Below are 13,836 nucleotides of genomic sequence, written 5' to 3'. Positions count from 1 at the left end.
TGGCAAATTGCGTTTGCATGGAGGACTTGCATCCCTCCTGTTGACCGTTCTCTGAACAGGCAGCCTCCTTCCCCCAAAGAGATTTTGTGAGAACATTTGCCGTATTCTCAAAAGTTCAAAATGTACCCTTAAAAAAAAAATCCCTTGCTTACTTAGCCCAAGAGACGAAGCCAGATTGCTTTTAGCTGGATCAGGGTCACCCGAGGCTATTTTAAGCAATTGCAAAGTGTAACTCCAGCAACACGGAATTAACACATGGTTATATTTCTAAAAGAGCCAGTTTGGTGCAGTGGCTAAGGATTCTAGGCCCGGTGATAGTGAAGTTTTTTTCTTGGGTGCCAAAAGGGGGCGCTTGTGCGCAATAGCGTACATGTGCATGGCCCAAACCCATAATGCAATGCTCTCCCCTTGTGTATGCATGCACAGCACACCCCCAGTGCTACTCCTCCCCTGCACATCACTGAAGCCTCTAGATTTGCGGTTGGGCCATTTTTTGCCCTCCCAGGCTTTCCTGAAGTCTGGGAAGGGTGAAAAAGTTATTTGTTTATTGAATTTGTATGCCGCTCACTCCTGGAAGACTCCATGCGGTTCAAATGGCCCAATAGGCCTCCCAGAAGTTCATTTCCAAACATACCGTAGGCCCATTGGGTCCGTTTTTTGCCACTCACAGACTCCAGAAGCTTTTCTGAAGCCTGGGGAGGGCAAAAACGGCTTCCCCCACCCTCCAGAAGGCCAAAATTCAGTTGGCCAGCATACATGCGTGCTGGGGATGATGTAGGCCAAAGCGTTGTGTGTCGTGACATATGGCTCCACCCAGAGGTGGGCTTGCTAAGGTGGAATGGTGACTTGTGCTCGCCCCCCGTGGCTCTGAGCGCTAGCGGAGTCCAGCGCAATTATGCTACTGCACCTGGGTGCACCTGCGTGTCCGCCCAGGTGCAGTAGCATAATTGCGTCGGACTCCGTTAGCGCTCAGAGCCACGGGGGGCGAGCACACGTCACCGTTCCACCTTAGCAGCCCACCTCTGGGTGGAGCCATATGTGTGGCACGCCTGTCATAGGTTCACCATCCTAGCTCTTGGCTTAAAAATGGGTGACTCTTGTCGTGCCCCCTTAGGCACAAAGTGAACTGGGCCCATCACTCTTGGGCCCGTCACTCAACCCTAAAAAGGAGGCAATGACAAACCACTATTGAAAAATCTTGCCAAGGCAACTGCAAGGATTAACTACTCCAGGCACATGTACGTATGCATATTTGATTCACATGTATAGACATTCTAATACGCACATTAAATTTCAGGAAATTTACTTTTAAAGCCACCTTGAAGCCTTACCTTTGCCTTAAAAAAAGTTGAGGTTTTAAGGCAGTGGTAGCTTTTACACACTGCATTAATTGGTGGTGTGACTTGAATCCGGCACGGCATTTTCTGTGGACCAGCCAAAAGCCAGCCAACCTTGTTAAGTCACAATATACACTGCTAAAAAAAAAGGGAACACTTAAACAACACAATATAACTCCAAGGAAATCAAACATCTGTGAAATCAAACTGTCCACTTAGGAAGCAACACTGATTGACAATCCATTTCATATGCAGTTGTGCATATTTAACTTTGTACAGAACAAAATAGTCAATGAGAATATTTCATTCATTCATATCTAGGGTGTGTTATTTGAGTGTTCCCTTTATTTTTTTTGAGCAGTATAATATTCAATATACAGTGGTACCTCATCTTACGAACGCCTCTTCTAATGAACTTTTCAAGATACGAACTCGGTGTTTAAGATTTTTTTGCCTCTTCCGAACTATTTTCACCTTACGAACCCAAGCAGCTGCTGCTGGGATGAAGGGGTTTCTTTCCCCCCCCTTTTTTGAAGAAAGAAAACGGAGGGGCTGCTTGGGGGAGGAAAAATTTTGCAGAGAACAACGTGCTTGCAAAGGCACTGAAAGGGTGTCTTTTGAAGAAAGAAAAGGGAGGAGGGAGGGGCAGCTTGGGGGAGGAAAAATTTGCAGAGAACAACGTGCTTGCAAAGGAACTGAAAGGGTGTCTTTTGAAGAAAGAAAAGAGGAGGGAGGGGCAGCTTGGGGGAGGAAAAATTTTGCAGAGAACAACGTGCTTGCAAAGGAACTGAAAGGGTGTCTTTTGAAGAAAGAAAAGGGAGGAGGGAGGGGCAGCTTGGGGGAGGAAAAATTTGCAGAGAACAACGTGCTTGCAAAGGAACTGAAAGGGTGTCTTTTGAAGAAAGAAAAGAGAGGGGCGCCCCCCTTGCCTTTCTTCCTTCCCACTCACCCTTTAGCCTAGCCTTGCTTCTTCCACCCGCCCCCTTTAGCTGCTCCTCCCTGCCCTCTGTTCGCCTCCCTTCTAAAGTTTGGGATTTTCCTGAAGGATTTGCACGCATTATTTGCTTTTACATTGATTCCTATGGGAGTGTTTCATCTTACGAACTTTTCACCTTACGAACCTCCTCCTGGAACCAATTAAGTTCGTATGATGAGGTACCACTGTATAGGGATATGCTGAATAAATCGAATTTGTTATGTTTCAGGTTAGCCACCTAGAGTCGCTTGGGTAGGGAGTTGGGCAATGTATAAATTAAATGAGACCTTTAATCTCCTTATAATGTATCTTCCGAGTGTAGCAAAAGTTATCAGTGGGGGCCTTATGTAAATAAATTCCGAAGAAGCAGCTGCGGGTGCCTGCCCCGCCCTTCCCGACTTTTATTCCTTCTGTTGAAATATAATTTTATTGCATTTCTGCCAAATTTACAAAAATATGACAAAAATAACTTAAAAAGGAATCGATATTCTCCCACCCTCCTTTGCTGAAGTCGCAGAAATAAATTAGAATGCAGCAAATCAACCAGTTTTAAAAAAAATAGTCCCCTTTGCTTTCCTCCCCTTTAAAAACAAAAGAGAAAATATAATCCCCTCTGGTACAGTGAATTTGCTCAGAAGAATAAGACATTAAAGACCAGTGCTTTTTTTTTGTAGGTACTCTGAGATCAATATATCTGGGTTGGGCTTGTTTGGGAGGGTCTGGGGGCTGCAGAATTGGAAGGGTGAGAGGAAGCGAAGGGAGCTTTCCGTCCCAGCTCGAATCTCCCATCTGGCTCGGGAGTATCCTTGGGAGTGCGTTCAAATCCTGCCTTCCTGCGAACGGCCCCCCTTTTGCGAAAGCTTTGGTTGGCTGGACGTGGCAAATATGAGTGGACGTTGGCTGCGGGTCACCGTAGGCAATGAAGAGTAGGAGAAGAAATGGGATCGATTAATTCGGATGGACGTCTAGCACTCCCAACTGTTCCGCAGAATGAAAGTGGCCCGTTTTAAGCGAGGGGATGGAAACACGGGCAGGTTAAAGTCCACCTTGGGGGGGGGGGGGGTCACACAGCTAATGGCTGTGAGCGAGGTTCAACTTCTGCCAACTCGATAGAAGGCAGAAAAAGCCACGTTGAAAAACGCCACGTGTGTCCTGGGCGAGTCCAAGCCCCATCATATTAGTCTTTCTCTCCGGGATATTTCCTTGGCACCCATCGAATGGAGCTGGCAACCAACAATGGACTTGGTAGCTGCTAGCGTTGTGTTATTGCTCTTGCGAAAACAGCTTGAAAGTGATGCCACCGCAAAAGAAAGAGAGAGAAAGCTTTGAGCATCAAAGCCATGCGCAGGTCAATCCCTTGTGTTTTTGGCATTCTGGCGTGGATGAAAATAACAGCTAGGCCAGTACTTGGTTTCACCATCAGGCAAAGGAGTGATTCGTAGGAGAGACATCGGAGCTCGCTTATTGGAGGGGGGGGGCTGTAATCCCCCCCACTTTTTTCCCCTTGGAGAATTTAGTGGTCAAAAATCCTTTTTTCCCCCCGGGAGCAGGCCAACGGAAATCCGTCCTCCAACCTTGATCGCTGCAAACTTGGCTTGCGAGGAACAAATGTATTAAGCGGTCAGCGATGTATTGCGGTGACGGCAAATCGGTCCAGAGAAAGGACGGGGGGGTTGTGTATAGAAGACCAAAGAGAAATCCCTTCCTTTAGGGGGGTCACTTCTTTTCCGTCCTGCAAAGCGACCGACTCCTTTGGACTAGCAAAGAAAAGACAAAGCAAGTTTCCTTTAATTTGGGGAAAGCCGACGCTGCCTCCGACGGTCTGTGTGGTGCTAAGCCTGCCGCTTCCCGCTGGCTTAAGTGGGGTGGATGGGGGGGAGATGGCAGAGGCCGTGCCTGCTCTCAGCAGCAGCCTTCCTGCTAACAATTCAGAGAGTCTACAAAGCTGAAAATTAAGGGATGTTCCTATTTTGGGGGGGCTGGGGGTTCAATTGCTTTTATTTTTTTAAGGAAATCCCGCCAGTCAAAAAAACACATAGCTTTTTTTTTTTACAGTGATTTGCATATTAAAAGGGGCGGCCAGATTAAAGGAGGATCCCCCCCCTTTCTATCCAGACCCAGTTGTGAGAAATTTACACGACAGGGCAAATGTACAAATAGACCCTGATTTCTTTTAAAAAAAAGTTCTACCACCCCATTTCCAAAGTGTTAGAACGTTCCTGAAGGTGATAACTATACAGCTGTTATCTACTTGGGAGAAAATAATACAGTGATACCTCGTCTTACAAATGTCTCGTCATACAAACTTTTCGAGATACAAACCCAGGGTTTAAATTTTTTTTGCCTCTTCTTACAAACTATTTTCACCTTACAAACCCACCACCGACAATGGGATGCCCTGCCTCCAGACTTCCGTTGCCAGTGAAGCACCTGTTTTTGCGCTGCTGGGATTCTCCTGAGGCTCCCCTCCATGGGAAACCCCACCTCCGGACTTCCGTGTTTCTGTGATGCTGCAGGGGAATCACAGCAGGGGAATCACAGCAGCACAAAAATGGGCAACGGAAGTCTGGAGGTGGGGTTTCCCAGTGAGGGGAGCCTCAGTGAAATCACAGCATCACAAAAACACAGAGGTCCGGAGGTGGGGTTTCGAGGACTTCGGTGGTTTTGCGATGCTGCAATTTCACTGATGCTCCCTTCGCTGGGAAACCCCACCTCCAGACTTCCGTTGCCAGAAAAGCGCTCGTTTTTGCACTGCTGGGATTCCCCTACTGGGATTCTCCTGCAGCATCGCAAAAACACAGAAGTCCAGAGGTGGGTTTCCCATGGAGGGGAGCCTCAGGGGAATCCTAGCAGCTCAAAGACCCGTGCTTCTGTTGGCAAAAGGGGTGAATTTTGGGCTTGCACGCATTAATCGCTTTTACATTGATTCCTATGGGAAACATTGTTTCGTCTTACAAACTTTTCACCTTAAGAACCTCGTCCCAAAACCAATTAAGTTTGTAAGACAAGGTATCACTGTATTATCTAATTGAGAAAATTCCATTCCCCCTCTCTTATTTATTTCAATGGGCATTTTGGATTTTCTATCTTTTAGCTCAAACTCTCCCCTCTCAATTTCAGCAAGCGGGTGCTCCTATGTATTTAAAAAGCCAAGCAGGGCTGAACTGGTTAATATGGTTAATCCTGGTAAAGAAATGACCAGGAAATTCATGGTGTGCAGGTGGAATCTGAAAGAAATATTTCAGAAGGCAGCAGCAGCAGCCGCAAACTCTTCCATATTTTGGGCAAGGCCAACTGTGTGGATTTCTCAATGGTGTCATTAAAAAGTAGCTCAATGTACAGGTAATCCTTGACTTACAGCCATTCATTTAATAACCATTTAAAATTATGCCACTGATAAAAGTGACTTATGCCCAGCCATTGCACTTAGGGCTGTTGGTAGCAACCTTGTCTTCATTTGTGCGTTTGGCAAGAAGCATCTTCTTACTACAGTTGTTGTGTCGCACAAGATGTATGTGACCATCTATTAGTACCTTCTCAGAGGATTACCAACAAGTGAAGTTAATGGAGGGGAAGCCAAATTTTGCTTAACGGGTACGTGATCTCCTTGAGTATGGCAAAAAGCAATAAAATAGGACAAGATTTACTTAATGGCCACATCACTTAGTGACGGATCTGAATTGTGACTGTAAATTAAGGATTACCTGTAATCTGCTTTCCCCATTAATTGAGAAAAAAAAATTCCTTGGCGCAGCCTGTCACAGGTCAAGGTCCTTATTGCAAAATTTTAAAAAAGAATAATCACTAATAACAGTGCCTCCCAAATGAGATTTCTATCCCCTCCCCATCCCTTTATTTCTTGTTTTCTTTATTACTAAGTTTGTAGAAGGAAAATAGGTGGTAGATTTGCGTTCCGAGAACTCTTAATGCTTCTTATCTCAATTCTTTTTTGTGTTTTGATCGACTGCGGTAGCTTTTGAAATCGTGTCTCAGAAACGCAAAAGTCATTGTGGTTCTCCCCCCCCCCCTCCCAGTTTTAGTGCAAGAGATGATGTCAATCATGCATGGACAATGGTTCAAAACCTTCCACCTCCCCTTTCAAGCCTCCTGAAAGTCCTGTGCTTTGCTGCTGAGGTGGTTCTTCAAGCAGAAAAGGGGTTGCGTGGGGATCATCCGTGACTTAAATAGAAAAAAAGGAGAAAGTAATGCAAAGCTTCCTCCCACCCGATTCTAGTCTTTGTGGCTCTCTTCGAAATATTTACACATCCTGGGAAAGGCTAGCTACAACTAGCTATGGCTGAAAGTCTATCTTAATGCTTGAAGGGGCTCTCGCTAAGCAAAACTCTGGAGGGAAAGTTTTTAAAAAAATGCTCCGATAAAGCTGAACGACATTTTCAAAAGGTGGTGACTTCTTAAACGAGAAATTGCATCCACTTTTTTTTTGCAGTCTTGCCCCTCCGTGTTAAAGAGGGAGAAGCATCTGGGAATTATGTGGGTTAAAGTTAGAAAATCAGTTTGAGCTAGGATGCTTTCCTGGTCCAAGCTCTAATAAAATAAGGGGAAAAGGCATGTAACACAACCTAAGATTAAATGTTAGGGAAAGGCCCCTCTCCCTTTCGCTTCGTATCCTTCACTTCTAACATGTAGTTCCTTTGAGATATCCCTTATTCTTGGGGAGTTCTTGGTTTAAAGCAGAGGACTTCAAACTTGGCAACTTTAAGACTTGCGGACCTCAGCTCCTTTCAATTCTCTTTTGAATTGAAGTCGAAGAATTCTGGGAGTTGAATTTCTCAAGAATTCTGGGAGTTGAATTTCTCTTAAGAATTCTGGGAGTTGAAGAATTCTGAGAGCTGAATTTCTTTTAAGAATACTGGGAGTTGAAGTTGAATTCTGAGAGTTGATTTCTCTTAAGAATTCTGAGAGTTGAATTTCTCTTAAGAATTCTGGGAGTTGAAGTTGAAGAATTCTGAGTTGAATTTCTCTTAAGAATTCTGGGAGTTGAAGAATTCTGAGAATTGATTTCTCTTAAGAATTCTGGGAATTGAAGTTGAAGAAATCTGAGAGTTTATTTCTCTTAAGAATTCTGGGAGTTGAATTTCTCTTAAGAATTCTGGGAGTTGAAGTTGAAGAATTCTGGGAGTTGAAGTCCACAAGTCTTAAAGTGGCCAAGTTTGGGGAGCCTGGTTTAAAATCTGACTTAGATCAATGACGTCAATATCAGAACTGAGTCCCTCCAGGTCAAAGCCATCAAAACCTCCCTGGAACCATCTTCAACTTAACTTTTCCCTAAAGTAAATCTCAGCAAGGGTTGCCCTGAAATCACCTGGGAAAGAGTTGATGGACCCAACAGACCCTCTCCCAACTCAACGGCAGAGGCTGCCCCCAATTCTGCTTGAGGAACCAACCGGCCGCCCACGCCGCCCTCTTTCCCAGCCCTCACGCCCTAAACATCTGGGTTAGAGTTTGTGGCTCGGCCCCTCCTCCTCCTCCTCCACCATTGTTCGGATCTCCAGGTCCTCAGACACATCCTCATCTGCCAACCCGTTGAGATGGGATCTGCCGGCCAAAGGCTTTTCGCCTGCGTCTGCCGAAGGGCCGGGCCGCGGAGGGGACGGCGCCCCATTGCCCCCTTCGGATTTGCTGAAGTTGAACAGTTTGCTGGGGTTGAAAGGCTTAGTGGGTGACTGCACCTTCTCAGTGTTGGCTTCCCGCTTGGTCTCTGGGGACTTAAGGAACTTGAAACTAAGGAAGCCAGGTAGTTTGTTATCAGTACTAGTGGGGGACTGGGGTGAACGGGCCGTCCCAGGGCCGGCTGCCCCCGTGCTCCCTGATAGAAACTTGCCCTGCAGAGGGATGATCTGCTTGAGCTTCATGACGTTGTTGGTGGCCAGGAGGGAGCTGGGCCGCTTGGGTTTCTCGGATCCGTGGCTCGACCCGCCTGCACCCTTCCCTTTGGGCTGACTCTTCTCGTGTCCAGGGTCCTGCCCGCCGCCATTAGCCTTGCCTTCCTCCCGGCTGCTCTCACGCTCTTTCCGGGCATGATATTCGGCGTGGCGCTGGCGTTCCTCTTCCTCCCGTTTACGGCGCTGTTGCTGTTGGAAATGGTGCTGGGCCTGTCGCTCGTGCTTCTGGGGAGGAATAACGAACGCATGAATTAATTACCTGACTTAATTGCTGCCTCCTGCAGCTTCCCCTTTCTTATTTATTTATTTATTTATTTATTTATTTATTTATTTATTGATTGATTGATTTGATTTGATTTGATTTGATTTGATTTGATTTGATTTGTATGCCGCCTTTCTCTGTAGACGCGGGGCGGCTAACAACAATGATAAAAACAGCATGTAACAATCCAACAATTCTTAGAAACATAGAAACATAGAAGTCTGACGGCAGAAAAAGACCTCATGGTCCATCTAGTCTGTCCTTATACAATTTCCTGTATTTTATCTTAGAAATGGATATATGTTTATCCCAGGCATGTTTAAATTCAGTTACTGTGGATTTACCAACCATGTCTGCTGGAAGTTTGTTCCAAGGATCTACTACTCTTTCAGTGAAATATTTTCTCACGTTGCTTTTGATCTTTCCCCCAACTAACTTCAGATTGTGTCCCCTTGTTCTTGTGTTCATTTTTCTATTAAAAACACTTCCCTCCTGAACCTTATTTAACCCTTTAACATATTTAAATATTTCGATCATGTCCCCCCTTTTCCTTCTGTCCTCCAGACTATACAGATTGAGTTCATGAAGTCTTTCCTGATACGTTTTATGCTTAAGACCTTCCACCATTCTTGTAGCCGGTCTTTGGACCCGTTCAATTCTGTCAATATCTTTTTGTAGGTGAGGTCTCCAGAACTGAACACAGTACTCCAAATGTGGTCTCACCAGCGCTCTATATAAGGGGATCACAATCTTCCTCTTCCTGCTTGTTATACCTCTAGCTATGCAGCCAAGCAGCCTACCTCTTCCCTGAAGAGTCTCTGTCCTTTATCATACATATAGCAATAGCACTTAGACTTACCGTATTTTTCAGATACTTTTTCAGATATTTTTCCTCCCTAAAAGAGGCTGCAAATTAGGGTGCGTTTTATAATCTGAATGTGGTTTTATTTGAAGCCCCTCCCCAGCCTTAGCGAGGTGCTAACAATTTTATTATTATTATTATTATTATTATTATTATTGTTGTTGTTGTTGTTGTTATTATTATTATTATTTATTAGATTTGTATGCCGCCCCTCTCCGAAGACTCGGGGTGGCTCACAGCAAAACAATTTTTAACAATAGTTAAAAACAATTTGAAGCCCTTACTATAAACAACAATCATACATCTCAGACAAACCATACATGAAACGGAACGGCCCAGGGGAATCAATTTCCCCATGCCTGACGGCAGAGGTGAGTTTTAAGGAGTTTGTGAAAGGCAAGGAGGGTGGGGGCAGTCCTAATCTCCAGTGGGAGTTGATTCCAGAGGGTCGGGGCCACCACAGAGAAGGCTCTTCCCCTGGGTCCCACCAGACGACATGGTTTCGTCGACGGGACCCGGAGAAGGTCAACTCTGAGGGAGCTAACCGGTCGCTGAGATTCGTGCGGCAGAAGGCGGTCCCGGAGATATTCTGGTCCAATAAATTTGATTAATAAATAAATAAATCAGCAGATGAAAAAGTTGAGGGTGTCACCAATGTTCCTTTAGATTTCGAAATCTGGGTGACACCACACACTCTGACCAGAGGAACAATGACAAAGGCGTCTGCAGGTATTGGGGGAGGCTGTCTAAAAAGTTTGATGGGAAGATGGGAAGTTTGGAAAGGGTTTTTAGGAAGATTTAAAGAAAATGTGGCTTTGAAACAATACCCTACCTGAAAGGAAAACAATGGTATTTGAACTGGAGCTATTTTTGACTTAATATAAATTGACTATCATATATATTGGATTTATAAATATAAAACAATGAATTGAGAATTCCTGTTGAGGTGGGACAGCAACACTTTGTATTACATGCAGTATAAAAGCTCTAAAAAACTGAGCTTAACCTTACCTTGCAAAATAGGCTGGAATTAAGCTTGCAGATCACATATAGATGAACCAATGCCTGTTGGCATGTGACTCCTTGACTTATGACCAGAGTTGAATCTAAAATTTCTATTGCTAAGCAAGACCGTTAAGGGAATTGTGCCCCATTTTACAACTTTTTTTTGCCATAATTCTTAACCCAATCGTAGCAGCCTTAAGTGAATCATGTGATTATTAAGCTTCCTCCATTGACTCTGTTTGTCAGAAGCTTACAAAGGGTGATTTGTAAGGTTACAAATGGTGATTACATGATTCTTGAACACTACCATGTTTTCCCAAAACAAGATCCTATCCTTGGATAGGGGTGGCATAAGTTTATTTATTTATTTATTTATTTATTTATTTATTTATTTATTTATTTATTTATTTTTATTTTTTATTTTTTATTATTATTATTATTATTATTATTATTATTATTATTATTATTATTATTATGAACCCTGAAATAAGCCCTTGGCTTTATTGCCATGGATTCTTATCAGGAAAGACTTAGTGAACTCAATCTGTATAGTCTGGAGGACAGAAGGGAAAGGGGGGACATGATCGAAACATTTAAATATGCTAAAGGGTTAAATAAGGTTAAGGAGGGAATTATTATTATTATTATTATTATTATTATTACTATTATTATTATTATTACTACTATTATTATTTATTAGATTTGTATGCCGCCCCTCTCCGAAAACTCGGGGCAGACTCACAACACAAAACATTACAAATCCAATGATTAAAACAATTTAAAACCCTTAATACAAAAAAACAACCATACATCTCATACAAACCATACATAAAACGGAAACGGCCCAGGGGAACTCTGTGCCTGACGACAGAGGTGGGTTTTAATAGGAAAGTGAACACAAGAACAAGGGGGCACAATCTGAGGTTAGTTGGGGGAAAGATAAGAAGCAACGTGAGAAAATATTATTTTACTGAAAGAGCTGTAGATGCTTGGAACAAACTTCCAGCAGACGTGGTTGGTAAATCCACAGTAACTGAATTTAAACATGCCTGGGATAAACATAGATCCATCCTAAGATAAAATACAGGAAATAGTATAAGAGCAGACTAGAGGGACAATGAGGTCTTTTTCTGCCGTCAATCTTCTGTTTCTATGTTTCCATGCACTCAAAAGCCCGATTCGGCTTATTATCAGATGTCTTATTTTGGGATAAACAGGGTATAACTGTCGTAAGAGCCTGGGTGGTACAGTGGTTAGAGTGCAGTACTGCAAGCTACTTCTGCTCATCACCGGTTTGGCAGATCAAATCTCAGTAGGCTCAAGGTTGACTCAGCCTTATAATATGATAAAATGAGGACCCAGATTGTTGGAGGCAATATGCTAATTCTATATAAATCGTTTAGAGAGGGCTGCAAACCACTCTGAAGTGGTATAGAAACATAGAAGATTGACGGCAGAAGACCTCATGGTCCATCTAGTCTGCCCCTATACCATTTCCTGTATTTTATCTTAAGATGAATCTATGTTTATCCCAGGCATGTTTAAATTCAGTTACTGTGGATTTACTAACCATGTCTTCTGGAAGTTTATTCCAAACATCTATACTCGTTCAGTAAAATAATATTTTCTCACGTTGCTTTTGATCTTTCCCCCAACTCACCTCAGATTGTGTCCCTTTGTTCTTGTGTTCACTTTCCTATTAAAAACACTTCCCTCCTGGACCTTATTTAACCCTTTGACATATTTAAATGTTTTGATCATGTCCCCCCTTTCCCTTCTGTCCTCCAGACTACACAGATTGAGTTCATGAAGTCTTTCCTGATACGTTTTATGCTTAAGACCTTCCACCATTCTTGTAGCCCGTCTTTGGACCCGTTCAATTTTGTCAATATCTTTTTGTAGGTGAGGTCTCCAGAACTGAACACAGTATATTAGTCTAAATGCTATTGCTTTAAGGCCAAGTGTATAAACTGTTCATGAGTCACTCTTTTCAGTTGTAGCTTGGAATGGGCACCAAATGAATGGTTGTAAATTGAGGACTACCTGTATTAAAAAGAGACAAGAGAGAGCTCCACATTGTGCATCTTTTTAGTGAGACTCACCTTAAAGGCTTCCCGCCTCTGGTATTCAAGCTTGGCCATCTCTTCTGCAACCCAGGCTGGGATATCAGGAATTGAGACTTGGATGACATATTTGAGCAAAAGGGCAAAATGCTGTGGAGAGGAGAGAGACAGGCTGTAGAGAGTAAAGAAGATGACTTTGACTTTTACATAGCAAAAATGACCCTTGTGCATGGACCCTTGTGACAAAAGGTCATTAGACATTATCTGCAGACGTCACTGCCTCTGTTACACCTCCATAAGAACACAAGAAGAGCCATGCCAAAGCCCATCGAGTCCAGCATTCTGTGTCACACAGTGGACCACCAATTGTGCATGGGGATCATGAGCAGAAAGAGAAGGCAAGACCCTCCCTTTCCCTTGACCCCCAACAAATGGGACCCAAGGGAATCCTGCTTGCCTCAACCAACATAGAGGCGGCACTTGGACATCCCTTTCAATAACCACCGATACACTTGGCATCTGATACAGTCTGCATTGGTTGCTGATCAATTTCCAGTCACAATTCAAAGAGGTGGGTTTTAAGGAGTTTACGAAAGGCGAGGAGGGTGGGGGCAGTTCTAATCTCTGGGGGGAGCTGGTTCCAGAGGGTCGGGGCCGCTACAGAGAAGGCTCTTCCCCTGGGTCCCGCCAAACGGTATTGTTTAGCTTATGGGACCCGGAGAAGGCCAACTCTGTGGGACCTAATCGGTCGCTGGGATTCATGCGGCAGGAGGCGGTCCCGGAGATATTCTGGCCCGATGCCATGGTTATGACCTATAAAGCCCTTCATGGCATCGGATCAGAATATCTCCAGGACCGCCTTCTGCCGCACGAATCCCAGCAACCGACTAGGTTCCACAGTGTTGGCCTTCTCCGGGTCCCGTCAACTAAACAATGTCGTTTGGTGGGTCCCAGGGGAAGAGCCTTCTCTCTGGCGGCCCCAACTCTCTGGAAACAGCTCCCCACGGAGATTAGAACTGCCCCACCCTCCTTGCCTTCTGTAAACTCCTTAAAACCTACCTTTGCCGCCAGGAATGGGGAAATTGAGACATCTCCCCTGGGCCTATACAATTTATGTATGGTATGTTTGTATGTATGTCTGATTAATAATGGGGTTTTTAAAATGTTTTTAAATTATTAGATTTGTTATGAATTGTTCTATTGCTGTTGTGAGCCGCCCCGAGTCTACAGAGAGGGGTGGCATACAAATCTAATAAATAAATAAATAAATAAATCCATGAATCTGTCTAATCCTGCCTTGAAGCTATCCAGGCTGACAGCTGTCACAACCTCTTCTGGAATTCCATAAACCAATGACCCTCTGCGTGAAGAAATATTTCCCTTGATTTGTCCTCACTTTCTTACCTATGAGCTTTAGGGAGGGCCCCC

General features: G+C 44.0%; 1 protein-coding gene across 5 annotated transcripts in view; it reads right to left on the bottom strand.

The window, feature by feature from the left end:
* Positions 1-2,721: 2,721 nt before the first annotated feature.
* Positions 2,722-13,836, bottom strand: part of ANO8 (anoctamin 8) — a 104,136-nt gene continuing 93,021 nt past the window's right edge. For 3 of the 5 annotated variants that reach the window (XM_070747512.1, XM_070747521.1, XM_070747531.1), the window contains exons 16-17: positions 12,448-12,558; positions 7,673-8,441 (exon numbers count right to left, since the gene is read on the bottom strand). In XM_070747512.1, coding sequence (XP_070603613.1) covers positions 7,770-8,441; positions 12,448-12,558 — 783 coding nt within the window. In that variant the 3' untranslated portion in view covers positions 7,673-7,769. Of the gene's footprint in view, positions 4,071-7,672; positions 8,442-12,447; positions 12,559-13,836 lie in introns of those variants that run through there. The other 2 variants (XM_070747540.1, XM_070747550.1) reach the window with 2 other exon arrangements.

Source organism: Erythrolamprus reginae, chromosome 1 (assembly GCF_031021105.1).
Source record: "Erythrolamprus reginae isolate rEryReg1 chromosome 1, rEryReg1.hap1, whole genome shotgun sequence".
Classification (NCBI taxonomy): Eukaryota; Metazoa; Chordata; class Lepidosauria; order Squamata; family Dipsadidae; genus Erythrolamprus; species Erythrolamprus reginae.
Note: the sequence above shows the minus strand (reverse complement) of the source record. Positions and strands in the feature narration are given on the sequence as shown.